This window comes from Pipistrellus kuhlii, unplaced genomic scaffold (assembly GCF_014108245.1).
Source record: "Pipistrellus kuhlii isolate mPipKuh1 unplaced genomic scaffold, mPipKuh1.p scaffold_m20_p_61, whole genome shotgun sequence".
NCBI lineage: Eukaryota > Metazoa > Chordata > Mammalia > Chiroptera > Vespertilionidae > Pipistrellus > Pipistrellus kuhlii.
The window spans coordinates 524,308-539,996 of record NW_023425564.1 but is presented as its reverse complement, the minus strand read 5'-3'; the positions used below and the strand labels follow the sequence as shown (position 1 = coordinate 539,996).

Here is a 15,689-nt window from a genome sequence, read left to right as displayed (position 1 = left end):
AGGCCAGATAAAGAGCTTCAATAATAATAATAATAAAAAAAAAAACCTAAAGGAATTCGTCACTGCCAAACCAGAATTATATGAATTGCTGAAAGGGATTCTTTAGGAAGAGGAAGAAGATATAGATAAAAATTATGATCAACAAATATGTATTGAATAACTATCAACAAATGAAGCTAAAAGCCAAGGGAATTAAAAAATCTGATGAACAATATTAACTGGTGAATATAATAGAATCAAAGGTATAGAAAGGGAGTGAACTGATGACTCTCGGGGAAAAGGGGAGTGGAGGGGTGAGAGAAGAGCCTGAACAAAAATTGTGCACCTATGGATGAGGACAATGGGGGTGGGGAAAGGGCAGAGGGTGGGGTGGGAACCTGGTGAAGGGGAGCAATGGAGGGGAAAAAAAATGAGGAACATTTGTAATAATACAAACAATAAAGATTTATTTTTTTAAATAAAAAATAAAATAAAAAATAAAATTTAAAAAAAGGGAAAAAAAAGTTGTTTAACTTATCTTTAATGTCAAAAACTTGTTAGGAGCATTTCCTGTCAATTGTCAACATACTTGAGTGCTGAAAACCAGCATGTTCAATATCCTGCCCCTCCACTTTTTCTAGGCACAGAAGGCTAAGTACTGCTGGATTGGATGCGGTTATACTTACAATTTTCACTGTTTTCTTGAACCACAGATCCAGGTTAAGAAAAAGGCCCAGCCAGTGTGAACCAAGGGGTCACGTTTTCCTATCAGGCCACATGCTTGGGTTGCAGGCCTGATCCCTAGTAGGGAGTGTGCAGGAGGCAGCCAATCGATGCTGTTTTTCTCTCATCGATGTTCCTATCTATCCCTCTCCCTTCCTCTATCTCTCTAAAAATCAATAATAATATATATATTTTTTAAATATACAGTAAGAGACTTATTGTTAACCACCTGCTGCTCTGGAGAATAGAGCAGGACATGATTTTTCATTCATAAAACCTTCCCCTTCCCGTGCCAGCCATCACCAGTCCCCATCAGCACTCCAGGGCAGCCCAGAGCACCCTCTGCAGAGCATATCACCTATACAAAACTGTCACATGTTAAACAGGTGACAAGGTTCAAACATCTCCTCTAGCTTGGGTTCTCTGCTGACCCCCACACGTGCCACCAGCATGTATTGAGCTTATTCAGGTGTGACACAGACTCAGAAAACACGAACACACTGCTCTTCCACAATAAAGGAATTTAACCAAAAGCCAATTGTGCTTCCTCTCTGAGGACATCTGCAATAAGCTTCGAATTTGGTCTTACTGGTTTCTGTGTGATGGTATGACTTGTGTCTCTTTCTGCAACAAAATATAGAATTTGTGATTTATTCTTTTCTTTAACAGCATTTTATTCATTTTACATTTAAAGCCAAAGAAGGAGACCTGCCTGGCTTACTAGTGATGGTGAAAGGCGGGTGAATTGGTAAGCCTTCTCAAAGAGCCACTCGCTGGCAGGAGTCCGGACTCAGATCACACCGTAAGACATTTTCATCTGATCCCCAAACATCTGTTTCCTTGGTTTAAAAGAGATTTCTGTCTTCAAAAATGATCATACTCTGACTTTCCTTTCTCCAGATCCCTCAGGGCACAACCAAAAGCACCAGGATGCCAGGACAGAGACCACAAATGCCCTCATTGTTATTGTTATCATGTTAATTGTTGTCTGCACCCACCTAAGCAAAAGAAGCATATGTCTATCATTTAACTTTTCATCCAATCCCAGAGTTTCCCCCAACTTGCTTTCTCCCGCCTCCCTAATCTATCACAAACCCACCTAGGTCTCCTCCTTTGATTATAATGTATCAAAAAGGATTGTAATGACAAACCGCCATCTCAGAAGCACTATCTCCATTCATTGAGATTCTGCTTCCCTGCAATTGTTGAACGTTTGGCTCAAATAATCTCACAAAATTCTTTACAGATTTGAATGTTTTTTATGTCAACACTTGAAAACAGAAACTGCCTACACAACTCAACCAGCTACATCTTGAACCATGCTGACCTTTTGGGCAAAGGTAAGATGTCCCAGAATGCTGGGAGAATTGTCAGCCAATTAGCCAATTATTGGGATAATCAGGTATTAAGTTATGTAATGTCTGGCCACTGGGTGTACAAAATATAAAATATAATAATAATAATAATAATAATAATAATAATAATACAGCACTATGCAACTATAAAGCTGGTATGTTGAAAGCCACGACTTTGGCCCTGCTGCTTCCTTGGCTCAGAAATCTCTTCTGTCTGTCTCCCTATCTCATTCCTGCTGATCAGAACATTTTCTAATACGGTTAGGAAGGTTATTGCATATTTTCTGTAATCTAATTCATGTTTAATTGACACTCAGCCTAAATTTGAAAATGCTTAAAAAATAACTTGTCAAAAAGGATAAAAAATAATTTACAAGTCTGACTCTGGCATGTTCTCAAGAACTTGTCCTTTATAGTAGCACTGTATTTATTTGTATTGTACATATTTTATTTGTTATTTTAAGAGGAAAACAGTGATGGAAAAAAATGCTAATCTTTGAGATTACAAACCAGAGATAACCTATTGGTTAAGATAAAGTGGATTACATTACCACACCAAATGCACCAAGCAACACAGGTATTTCTCCCTTGGGCTACATGTCCACTGCCAGTCCCAGGAAGCTCTGCCCGCCCTCACCCTTCTCCTTGCTCGGAGACGCGTGTTGACTGGAGCCACCACTGCCTGGAGCATTGCTGCTGCTGTGGAGGGGAGGAGAACCCTGGCGGCCTTTGGCAATGAAATGTTGTCTTCCACTCATGGTCCTCGGCCAGAGGTCAGATCCGACTCCACAGTGAGGGTGCCAGGAAGTGTGACCTCGCTCTGTGCTGTGGGGGCTGCACTGAACCCCACCATGAGTGTGTAGATGGGTTCACTGCTCATTCTAACAAGTGTTTACCGGGTACTTACTGTCCAAAGTGCCAAGGGCCCGGCAATGACTTCCGGTTAAACAGTATGCAGCAAATTAGCACATAAGCAAGAAGCATGCTAGCAAAATGAAACATGTTGGAAGAGCCATAAAGCACAGGAAAAACAGGAATCAAGAGGAATCCTGAACACGGTGAGAATTCTTTTGATTCAAATGCCCGGGAAGGCCTTAGAGAGGAGCTCATTGGATGACAGCCCTAACATAGAAAAATGTTCTGATCAGCAGGAATGAGATAGGGAGACAGACAGAAGAGATTTCTGAGCAGAGGAAGCAGCAGGGCCAAAGTCGTGGCTTTCAACATACCAACTTTATAGTTGCATAGTGCTGTATTATTATTATTATTATTATTATTATTATATTTTATATTTTGTACACCCAGTGGCCAGACATCGCATAACTTAATATGTGATTAACCCAATAAATCTTGCACTCATCCAGCACCGCACATAGTTATTAAGATGTTATTGACTGTATTCCCTATGCTATACTTTACCTCTCCATGACTATTCTCTAACAACTAATTTGTGCTTCTTAATCCCTTCACCTTCTTTGTCCACTCCCACCCCCTCTCCCACCTGGTAACCAACAAAAAAAATTCTTTGTATCTATGAGTCTGTTTCTGTTCTGCGTGTACATTTTGTTTGCTGATTCAATTATTGATAAATATGTATTTATTGCCATTTTATTGTTCATAATCTTTATCTTCTTTTCTTCTTCTTTAAGAAGACCCTTAACATTTTACATAATACTGGTTTAGTACTGATGAACTCCTTTAGCTTTTTCTTCTCTGTGAAGCTCTTTATCTGACCTGCAATTCTGAGTGATAGCTTCACTGGGTAGAGTAATCTTGCTTATAGGTCATTGCTTTTCATCACTTTAAATATTTCTTGCATTTCTTTCTGGTCTGCAAAGTTTCTGTTGAGAAATCAGTTGACAGTCATATGGGAGTTCCTTTGTAGGTTCCTAACTACTTTTCCCTTGCTCTTTTAAGATTCTCTATTTGTCTCTAATCATTTGCATTTTAATTATAATGTGTCTTAGTGTCGGTCTCTTTGGGTTCATCTTGGGCTCTCTGTACTTCCTGGACTTATATGTCAATGTCCTTCACCAGGCTAAGGAAGTTTTTTCTGCCATTATTTTTTCAAATAGGTTTTCAATTTCTTGCTCTCTCTCTTCTCCTTCTGGCACCCCCATGATATGAATGTTGATACACTTGAAGTTGTCCCAGATGCTCCTTACACTTTTTTTTTAATTCATTTTTCTTTTTGCTATTCTGATTAAGTGGGCTTTTGTTTTTGTTTTGTTTTATTTTGTTTCTTTGTTTCCTTATATTCCAAATCACAGATTTGATTTGCAGCTTCATTTATTCTACTGTTGATTCCCTGTAAATTATTCTTTATTTCCTTTAGTGTAGTCTTCATTTCTAACTGGTTCTTTTTATGCTATTGAGGTCCTAACTAAGTTCCTTGATTATCCTTATAATCAGTGTTTTGAATATTGCATCTAGTAAGTTGCTTATTTCCATTTTGCTTAGTTCTTTTTCTGGAGTTTTATTGTATTGTTTCACTTGGACCACATTTTGTTTGTCTCCTCATTTTGGCCACCTCCCTGTGCTCGTTTCTGTGTATTCGGCAGAGCTACTATATCTCCCAGACTTGGTATCATGGCCTAATGTAATAGGTGTCCTTGTAGGGACCAGTGGCACAGTCTCCCTGATCACTCCTGCTGGGCACTTGAGGTGTGCCCACGTGTGGGCTGCATAACCTCCTATTGTAGTGTGTCTTGATTACTATTAGCACATCAATGGGAGGGATTTACCCAGGCCAATCGGCTGTAAGGATTGGCTGTGACCACTGACCACCTACTTCCAACCATCTTGGAGAATCAGATGTGTGGGGACCCACAGCACAGAGCAGGACTTACTTCAGCAGGGCTCTAGTGCTCACTGAGACCACCCCTTAAAAGTGTCACTTAGATGTGGTCTAGCTCTAGGACCTCCTGGGAGGTGCAGGCCAGTATCAGCTACCACTTTTGTTCTACTGGGGACCACCTGGAATAAGCCACAAAGCAATGTGCAGATAGCTGCTTCCTGTGCTAGGCTTGGAGGTACCCAGGCAAGGCCAAACTGTGAACCAAGGTCAGATGCTGCTAATGTGGGGCCTAAAGCCACTTAGTGAGAGGTACAGGCTCCCTGAAGCCATATGCTGCTTGGTCAGAGATTATAGGAAAACCTGAAGCATAAGCTGAGAAGAGCTATTCCTATGGTAAAGCCACTGGAAAAAGCTTGGGTAGGCTCAAAAGTTGGTTGGGTGGGGTCTCAGGGAGTCACCAGGGTGGGGCAAACAGTAAGAATCAAGTTGATGAAATTTCAAATCTCAAGTTGACTCCTGTCTGCTGGCTGTATGGGGGAAGTACTCATCAAAGGAACAGTGGCCTCTGCCAGCACTTATGTCTGGGAGAAAGCTGCCTCTCCAGCTCTTGCCCTGATGCTAAACAATTCAGTTTCTCCCCATATGCCTCCATTGTCTTTCAAGCTGTTGTCCCAGTGCTGGCGTTCAGAGGGAATGAGTCTGAGTAAGTCCATGTGTGGACTCTTTAAGAGGAACTGCCTGGGACTCCAGCAGCCTCCCTGTGGCAGCCACAATCCCCACTGGTTTTTCTAGCCCAAAGTGACCGGGACTTCTCTTTCTGGCATGGGAACCCTGGGCTAAGGTGCCTGGTGTGGGTCTGGGACCCCTCGCTCCTCAGAAGAGACTTCTGCAGCTGAGGTATCCCTCCTGATTTTTATCTGCCACATGTGGGTGTGGGACCAGCCCATTCCACCCCTCCATCCCTCCTATCAGTCTTGATGTCCTGCTTCTTGAATTCTCTAGCTGTGGGACTTCCACTCAGCCAGATTCCAGGTGGTCCTTACTGATAGTTGTTCTGTAGTTAAGTTGTAATTTTGATGTGGTTGTGGGAGGAGGCAAGCACCGTCTTGACCTGTGCCGCCGCCATCTTGGCCGGATGTCCAGTATGATGCCAGTTTTACAGTGACAATGGCAACTTAAATCAAGCCCACTTCCCTGTTCTCCTGAGCTCCTGATACTAACTGGCGGCTGTCACATGGGCTGTTAAAGGTTCTGTGTGGTGTCTGACGGGTGCTTCATGCATGTGCACACATGCATGCATGGTGCTGACAAGCGCTTGGTACTTGATACTTTCAAGAGGGACCCCTTGAAAGTCAATGTGTCCTTGTTATGGGATAGATAGCAAAGAATATAATCCTGACTTGGATCCAAAAGCAATAAACCTTTCCTCCCTTTTGTTGTCCCTAATAAAAACCTGCAGAAGGCTGATGCCAAATTCATTATGACTGGACCCACCTCTGCAGTTTTTCAGGACCCTCAGACCTCCCACCTTATAGAAGTTTCGTGAAAACTGGGGTTTCCTCGTGTTCCTGCCCCCAGGCTAAACCCTTCATTTGCTTGAGGCAAAGGGTGTGTGAGGAATTATAAGAGCTAACCAATAAAACAACGATAATAACTTATCCTTATAACTGTAGAAGTTATATAGATGTCTGCCTCTCTGGGGTGGGCAGAGACCTCTTTTAGCTCAGAAACGGTAATGGGATGGGAAAGGGACTGAGAGCAATGCCATGCTGGGAATGTAGGAAGGCAGGTCCTGCCCTGTCTGAAGCAGGATGGTGGCAGGACAGAGCAACTGCCTCAGGTCACAGCTGACCCTCATTCTCGGAATCCAGGGCAACAGCAAGCTTCAGAGCCCAGGATGGTGCATGGGCCATGCTGGAATTGGGCCAGGTAAGGACGGAACATTCTAGACAGTTTGGGGGTTAGACCTAAGACCAGTGAGGTCACCCCATACACGGAGTGGTGTGCCGGGAGCAGCTCTGCTGTCCTTTTCTCTGCACACCGATACTGAAAGATGCTGTAGGGCCAGGACCCCTCACACCAGTTTGCTGCCCAAGAAACATTTATTAAAGGGGAGCCCCAATTAATAACCCACCCCCCCAGCAGGAGATTTAGGGAGCTGGCTGGCATTCCATATTAAGTTGGCTAACAGCATCTGTACTCAAAGTTTATTCCACATGAAATGTTCCTTTAAAATACCCTGAAGCCAAAGCCACATGTGGACCTGCTGTCATGATTTCGGAGAGTAGGCTCCGGGGCTCCACCAGGCATTGCCATGGGCGGCAGCTGGTGCCCAGGCTACAGCCTTGCTCCTCCAGGTGCGGCCCATGGAGCACAGCATTAGCATCTCTAGGAGCCACTGGACATGCAGGCTCCCAGGCCCGCCAGCCCTCTGACTCGGGCCCTGCTGAGCACAAGGTCCTCAAGTGCTTTGTTTGCACATTAGCGCTGACGAGCACCAGCAAGACGCCCTTTAATGGGCCCTAATGGGCCTGGGATTGACGTGGCTGCCAAATGGAGCAGCGGAGTGCCGGGCAGTGATGACCCGGTGGGGGTTGGGCCGCTGCTGAGAGCAAGCTGGGAGCCACTCAAGAAGCTCGCAGAGCGGGGAAGTGTCTGGCTGCTGCTGCATCTGCACAGGTTCACTCCCCCACACTGCCCACCCCACAGGACAGCTCCCAGGGCTTCGGCTGGTCACTGACCAGGTAACTGCCGCTGGTCCAAAACGGGCATCATCCCCACACGCCATGATGGTGTGAATTGAATTGAAAAAGCTCCTGTAGACGCTCATGGCAGACAAAGGTTAATTACTGGCCAGAGCTGTCCAGGAGCAGACGTTAACAATCCTCTTTCTCAGCCCAGGGAGGTTAGGGTCCTGCCCACAGTCACCTCGCTATCCCACCACCCAGGAAGAAGTTTGCTTTGCTTATCATTGTCTTCCTGCGCCAGCCAGGGGAGAAAGAACAAGGGCGGCCAGCAGAGGCGGAGCCTGGAGCGGCCTGGGCTCCTGGGGCCAGCCCACGGAGGAGTGTGGGCCCGGTGGGAGGCGGGCGCTCCTATTTGGAGCCAGGCTGGAGCATCCGCCAGCCCAGCAGCAGGGGCCGGGCGGACACACGCTGGGGCTGCCCCAGGCTGCACAGAGCCAGGCAGGCTTCTCCACAGCCCAGTCACAGAGGAGCGGCCGCAGGAACGAGGTCACGGCCACGGAGGGCGGCTGCACTGAAGAACGAGAAACCAGGTCTCCGGCAGGGTGTCAGAACGAAAGCTTTATTTAATGGTTCATTGTTTCCAGAACATCACTGGCAGCTGGGAGCCAGAATGCAAGGGTGATTTCTGTAACTGAAGAGTAATTAAAATCTGACAGATAATGGAATTGGAACAGTAAAACACTTTAACTATAAATACACGCACAGACATCGCCCAGGCCTAACAGCCACTCGGCGTGCTCCGCGCCCCTGGGCGGAGCTCCGAGCTGCCGAGACCCGGGAGCTGTGGATGTTTCCCGAGAACTTACGTAAAAGCCACACATTACAGACTTAGAAAAATTATCACAAAGCAACTTTTAAAATATTTAACATGTTTATTCTACAAAGAATGAGCACTTCTGAAATATTACAAACAGTGAAATAACTATAGTAGATTATGGATATGTACAACGCACTACTTTGTTTCAAAAACGCAGGAAGATAAAGTTTGTGTGTTAATATATATGTTATTTAGATCTGATGACAATTCAGTATTGCTCTGGTTGGTCCTGCGGTATTGCATGCATGCCCGGGGCACGCCATGGCTTGTCGCTGATGGAGGGCCGGGGGCGGGACAGGGAGCAGGAGCCCGTGTGTTTCCAGAAGCCGGCCGAGCGCTCCAGGCCTTCGGCTTTCTGTGCGTCAAACCCGCCCACCCACACTGAGGCGCATCCTCAGAACCAGCTCCCCATCCCGCGGCCACCACTGCTCCCCTGGGAGAGACCCCGAGACCCCGGCCACAGGGTCCACACTGTCAGTTTCCTGCCCCGAGAGGCACCTCAGGCTGCGTTGGAGCTTCGCTAGCTTCCTGTGACCAGTTTCCATGGTATGGACCCTCACTCCCTGAGCTCTGAGCACTAAAACCACGGCCTGGCCTGGCGCCAGCAGCACTCTGCCGTCAGGAGGACGCTGGCGGGAGGCTCACCCTGGGGCCTGGGACAGGCCAGCGCGGCGACACCAGCTTACTGCCAGCACAGACCCACCCGGGCCCCGGGCCCTCTGGCCAGGACGTCCTGACCCAGAGCCAGATCAAAAACCGACACATTTCTCTAAGAATAGAAACAGGAAACAGGTAGACACAAGTTGAAAGACAACTGTCCTAAAAATCCACCCATTAGCTCTCCCTGACGGCGGTGGACAGTCCGGAGCAGACAGCCAGCAGGGGGCGTCCGTGAGGACACCACGAGGCCTGGCCCCCTCGGCCGCTGACATCGGGCCTCCCACCCACTCCCGGCTCAGGTGGGCGGCCAGCACCTCCCACACACTGACCTTAGGGAGGGGACGGGGAGGGGAGGCATTGGAACAGAGGGTGAGACAATGGCAGGAAGGTCCCCGGAAGGCTGACAGGGTTTGTTGGCATCTGGAGTGGGAGCGCCACTGCGATGGCCTCGGGCCTGCCCCGGAGCAGGTGCCGGGAGAGGGCCGAGGAGGTGCAGCCGCCCCACAGGCAACACCTCTGCCGGCTGCTGCCCATGGCAGGTGGCCAGGGCCACGTCGGCTGCCAGGCGGGCTCAGGAGGACCGCCAAGAGGAGATTCCGGAGTCGGGAACAAAAGGGAGAACTTGGGCTCCGTCAGCGGGAATTTTCGGGAAGCAGAGCCAAACCGGACACTGGACGGCAGAGAATTAGACAGGCGGCCTCGGCCCCACGGCCCGCCCGGGCGCCCGCCGGGCAGGGACCAGCATGGCTTCGATCGGGCTGCAGGGCTAGGGTGCAGGCAGATCATCAGGAGAAGATCATCAGAAGGCGGCGCTTCTGAGGGCACCTGGAGACCGGGTGCTGCCCGAGGCGTTTCCGGAGTGCAGTGCCCAAGGGCAGGAGACAGCGACCACTGCCCTTCAGTGCGGGGGAGCGGGGGGGGGGGCCACTCCCGCCGCGGCCCCTGGAGGGCAGGTGCTCCGCCCCACGGCCTCCCGGCTGCCCGCAGGTCAGGTCCCCGGGCAGAGGACAGCCCCACGGCCAGAACAGGACGCGGAAGACAGCCATTGTCGCTTGTGTTTACAATCTGAGGCTTCGCGGGCGCTAGAGGAGGAAACCTCACGGGGAAACCCTCTGGGTGCCAGAGCAGGGCTCGTAACCGAGGTGCCCGTGCTCACGCCCGCAGCGCTCACAGGCGGGCGTCCGGAACCCGACCGCTGGAGAACAGAAAGCCTCCGCAAGGCGGCCCAGGGGAGGGCACCCCGGGCTCACAGGCCAGCGGAGTGAGCACCTCTGGGGAGGCTGTGGTTCCAATCCAGCTAAAGAACCAGGAGGAAAGCAGCTCTGGCCTGGCTTCTCCCGCTTCCCCTGCCCCGTCCCCCCAGGATGGCACCGCTGCTGAGCGGAGGACAGGCTGGTCTGTGGTGGACCTGCAGCCCGGTGAACATGCTTGGACACGCATGCAGGGCACTCCCTCCCTCGCTCCACTCCTGGCGGCACACACACACACACACACACACCCAGAGGCCACAGAGGCTGCGGGCACTCGGCCCCCTCCCCCGCCGGCACGCGGGTTTTCGCTGGACCGTCTGGCGGCTCCTGGTTCGGACAGGGGCTCATTGTTGGTGGTGTGGATGCCCTCTTGAGGACGACAGGGCAAGTCTCGGTCCAAGTGAGAGTTAACGTGTGGGCATCTTACATGCGGCCTGGCGGGGGGCTTCACGGGGAGAGGGGCGGGAGGGGGCAGGGCGCGGGAGGGCCTCACATGACCACGCACTTGCCCTTGAGCTTCTCTTTCCTCTTCTGCTGCTTGCTCTTCTTGCCGTCGATCTGGAGGCTCACGGTCCTGCGCTTCTCCAGGGTGAGCAGCTCCTGGAAGAGCTCCTTGACGTTGTGGTTGAGCTTGGCCGAGGTCTCCATGAAGGCGCACTTCCAGCGGCGCGCCAGCGCCTCCGCCTCGCCGCTCTCCACCTCGCGGCCCGCGCTCTCATCGCACTTGTTGCCCACCAGCATGATGGGGATGCTCTCCACGTCACCCTTGATCTCGCAGATCTGCTCGTAGATGGGCTTGAGCTCCTCCAGGGACTGGCGGCTGGTGATGGAGTACACGAGGATGAAGGCGTGGCCCTTGGAGATGGACAGGCGCTGCATGGCGGGGAACTGGTGGCTGCCCGTGGTGTCCGTGATCTGCAGCGTGCAGATGCTCTTGTCGCAGCTGATGACCTGCCGGTAGGTGTCCTCCACGGTGGGGATGTAGCTCTCGCGGAAGGTGCCCTTCACGAACCGCAGCACCAGCGAGCTCTTGCCCACGCCGCCCGCCCCGAACACGGCCACGCGGTAGTCGTTGCTCTGCTCCGGCATGTTGCCTGAGGCTGCCTCTCAGCCACAGCGCCTGGCGGGGACAGAGGGAGAGTCAGTGAGAGTCAGTGGGAGGTCACTGGGGTGCCTAACCCTCTGTAGGGGTGTCGAACTCAATCAGAGAAGGGGCCAAAATCTAAAATCCAGCCTAAATCGCGGGCCGAATGGTTTACTGAACAGTCATAAACTGTCATTGTGATGGAAACACAGCGGAGTGCAGTGATGACAGCGCGGTGCGGGCCACATTGCAAGGCCTGGCGGGACGGATTTGGCCCGCGGGCCTTGTGTTTGACACATGTGGAGATGGGGGAGATACAGTTTGCCTTCGCTCTCTCAACATTCAAATTTCATTTAAAAAATCCTGCAGTTCTAAATCCAATAAGTATAGTCAGTCCTCAACTTCTAAAGAGACAGACAGTCTGCCGGGTGGCCAGCTGGGCAGCCTGCTCGTCTGCCCAGGAGAGCTCACAGAGAGATGGCGTTTCACACCCCAACACACACATGTTTAACCTCAAGTTCTGAAAATAAACACCCAATACTCTACTCATAACAAGGGACTTTTTCCAAGCAGGGGAGGGGGCAGTAAGGAGGAAAGGCTATTATCTTCATTCTCCATCCAATTAACTCAGGAAATCCCACCTCCTTCCAGAGCTGGTGTGGCAGTGAGACACTGGGAACACAGAGGGGCCTGGGAGTGCCGGTCCCGGCGGGCAGCACTAGTGGGAGGCGAGGCTGAAATGCCAGCCAGAGCACCGGCCCTGGCCCTCCGCAGACTGCAGGGGGCAGCGGGGCACAGACGGAGCAGTGCAGGTGCCATGCGGGGCCACGACTCAGCTGGCAGCCGTCTGTCGGCAGAAGAGGGGACAGTTAACGAAGCTGGGAGAGAGCTTTCACTCCTCAGCATTCCGACAGCACAGGTGCCTCACGTTTGTGAGTCAGAGGCGCTGAGCGTCACCAAGAGAGGGTATAAACCGCTATAACAGCCGCTACCATGGAGCAGAATGGGGATTGTCTTCATTGCAAACTCCATGCCGATACCTGCCACCTGCCACCCCGCCCTTCCTGGGTGAGAAAGGCCAGCAAACACACCAAGCAGAAAAGGAGGCAGCCCGAGGCTTTGCTTCAGCGCAGTCTACAATCACAGAAAACGTGAAACACGGAGCCATTCCCCAGACACCGCTGTGCTCCCACTTCTCAAACCTTAGGAACGGAGGACAACAGTGACAGCCATTTCAGAGGCAGAGCAGCTACTGAGTGTGGTTCCCACGGAGAGCGTGGCTGCAGCCGGCAGAGGGAGGACATCACAGACGAGGACTGTGCATCCCACACGCGGGCCTCCACGCGGCTCAGACCCCGGGCGTGCTCCCCGCACTTTGGAATCCCAACCTCCTCCACCTCCCTCCCCCGCCCCTCGAGAAGCTAAGAAGCATCAGTGCTGAGAGGAGGCGGGAAGATGCCAGGAAGTTCAGGGGCAGAGAAGCCTGTGAAAGCCTGCCCAGGAGCGTGACTACTCCATGAAATGTCCATAAGGTCCCTGCAGTCACTGCACAAGCACAGACTGCGGGGAGCTGCTCTGCTGGTGACAACGCGGTGGCCTGTGGCTCTGGTGCCCACCCTCTCCGCACCCACCGGGCCCTGGCGTGTGGGCAGAGTGTGCCCCGAACCTCTCGGTCTGCAGCTCACAGCCATTCAGTGTGTGATGACTATTCCCGGCCAACCTAACATGTCTCCATTATTAACTGGCACCCAAGACACAGAAAACAAAGATAGAGCATAAGACAAGAAGCATTTGTAGCTACTGTCATTCATGGATCCAAGAAATATCTATTGAACTTCCTCTAAAGGCAGGGCTCTGGGCCAGCAAACAGCTGTCAGAGCACAGACCTCAGCCAGGGGCTCTGACCTTGAAGAACTTGGGATCAAGTGAAGCAGAAACTCCATGTCACTAAGATTTAATAAATCACATCACGGCGGGGCTGCACAGGAGAGGTTTGGAGGAGCCTACCCAGCCGGGGTAGGGGACCAACTCCCCTAAGCAGTTGGCATGGCAGCAGGAAGAGGCAGGTGAAAGGTGAAAGGTCACTGGGTTTATGAGAGGTCTGGGGCAATAATGTCATCCTCATCTCCAACTCTAACAGTTTTCCCCCAAACCACATTCTCCCACCTCAGAGTCATCATTCTACAAGCATTTATTAAAGAAGAAAAAACCCTCCGCATAATATGCAAACATGGTGCTTACCCGACAGAAGCGCACGGCATAGAAGACAAGCACGGGAGGGTGCGTGATACCCACCGGGCAGGTGCGGGCAGAGGCGTAAACAAAGGCAGGCGGAGAGCCGGGCAGCGCCTGTCCTGTCGCGCCCTCAGGGAAGGTTTCGCAGAGGGCTGGGGGGGTGGGGAGGGAGTGAGGCAATGAGAACACATGTGCCACCAGAGGAGAGACCCCCGGAGTGGAGCGAGAGCAGGGTGAGGGCCAGCACTCTGGAGAACCACGCGGAAGCAAACAGCACTGCAACGGATTAGAACCAGGAGAACAGGGAGAAGGCACGCGGCATGAGGGGAGAGGATCGAATGCCACACCCACCCAGACTAACGAGACAACTTGGCATGCCCTTTACTTGAACTTGCTGCACTTGAGTTGCCTGAGTTGTAAGATGATGGAGTAACATCTCATCATATATATAATTTCAGAGAAGAAGAGAGAACCACCCCAATTTAATAATATAAAAAATTAATCTTTTCTAAAAAAGAAACATCAATGATGATAGAGAATCATGGATTGACTGCCTCCTGCACACCCCCCACTCCCCACCCCACCGGGGATTGAGCCCACAACCATTGACATGTGCTTTGACTAGGAGTCGAACCACAACCTCCTTGTTCATAGGTCGATGCTCAATCACTGAGCCACACCATCAGACGGTAACACCTCATCTTCGCAGAGCTGTGGCATTCAGTGAGACAACACAAGGTCAAACATCCAACACAGCTGCCAGGGTAAAGGGCTCTGGCTATTTTCAGCAAAGACCAGCCAGTAAAGGGTCACAAGGAGCAGTGAGGAGCGTGGGGAAAACTGGAGAGACGATGACAGAATATGAAGGGGCAGATTCTGTCAAGAAGACGTGGAGGGTGTGCAGCTAAAGCAGTGCACAGAGGGAACTTCATAGCTACAAACACTGGCATTAAATGAAAATAAAGGTCTCAAATCAGTAATGCAATCTTCTACCTTATTAGAGAAAAGCAGCAAACTAAACTCAAAGAAAGAAAAAAATAGATTATAGTAAAAATTAGCAAAATAATAAATATAAACACAGGAAGGATGAACTAATAAAACCAGAGAGGTTCTTTAAAAATGTCTACAAAATTATCAAACGTTTTGTTAAACTGACCAAGAAAAAAAAAAAAGGTGAAAAGACTCAAATTATTAAAATCAGGAATGAAAGAGGAGACATTACTACTGACTTTACAGAAATAATAGATTATAAGAGACTCCTATGATTAACTGTATGCCAACAAGTAATATAACTTAGATGAAACAAACTACCAAAGCTGACTCTGGAAGAAATAAAAATATAAATAGACCTGTAACAGGTAAAGATATTAAATTAGTAATCAAAAATTATCCACAAAGAAAAGCCAAGGTCTACAGGGCTCCAGGGGCATTCATTTAAAGGAGAATTGATAGCAGTTCCTCACAAATGCTCTCAGAAAAATGACTGGAAGAAAATACTTCTCACTGTTTCTGAATCTAGCATTACCTGATACCAACACCAGACAAAGATATCACAAGAAAACTACAGACAGTATGTCTTATATTAGTAAAAAAATTTTTTAAAAATCTTATAGATACAAAAATTCTCAGAAAAATACCAGCAAATTAAATTCATCAATGAATAAAAGGATTATACAGCATAAACAAGTAGGATATATACTAGTATGCAAAGTTGTTTTAACATCCAAAAATTAATACAGCACACCTTATATTGATAAGAGACAAAAGACAAAAGCTATGATAGTTTTAGTAGATACAAAAAACTGACAAAATTCAGCACCTAATGGTGAAAAAAAAATGAATAAACCTTAAACCATTTGAGCAAACCAATATGAAAACACAACTGCAGCAACTTGTTGTGAGTAATAAGGAAATAAAAGGTAACTTCCTTAATCAAATAAAGGGCTTATAATTTAAAACCCAGAGCTCAAATAATATGTAACAATATTCTCTCCCTACGATTAGGAAAGATTAGTGTTCACTCTTACAGTTCCCCCTTTTTT

General features: G+C 49.5%; 1 protein-coding gene across 2 annotated transcripts in view; it reads right to left on the bottom strand.

The window, feature by feature from the left end:
- Positions 1-8,141: 8,141 nt before the first annotated feature.
- The window catches only part of DIRAS2 (DIRAS family GTPase 2), a 29,741-nt gene continuing 22,193 nt past the window's right edge, over positions 8,142-15,689 (bottom strand). For both annotated transcript variants that reach the window (XM_036420071.2, XM_045575031.1), the window contains exon 2: positions 8,142-11,448. In XM_036420071.2, coding sequence (XP_036275964.1) covers positions 10,818-11,417 — 600 coding nt within the window. In that variant the 5' untranslated portion in view covers positions 11,418-11,448 and the 3' untranslated portion in view covers positions 8,142-10,817. The remainder of the gene's footprint in view (positions 11,449-15,689) is intronic.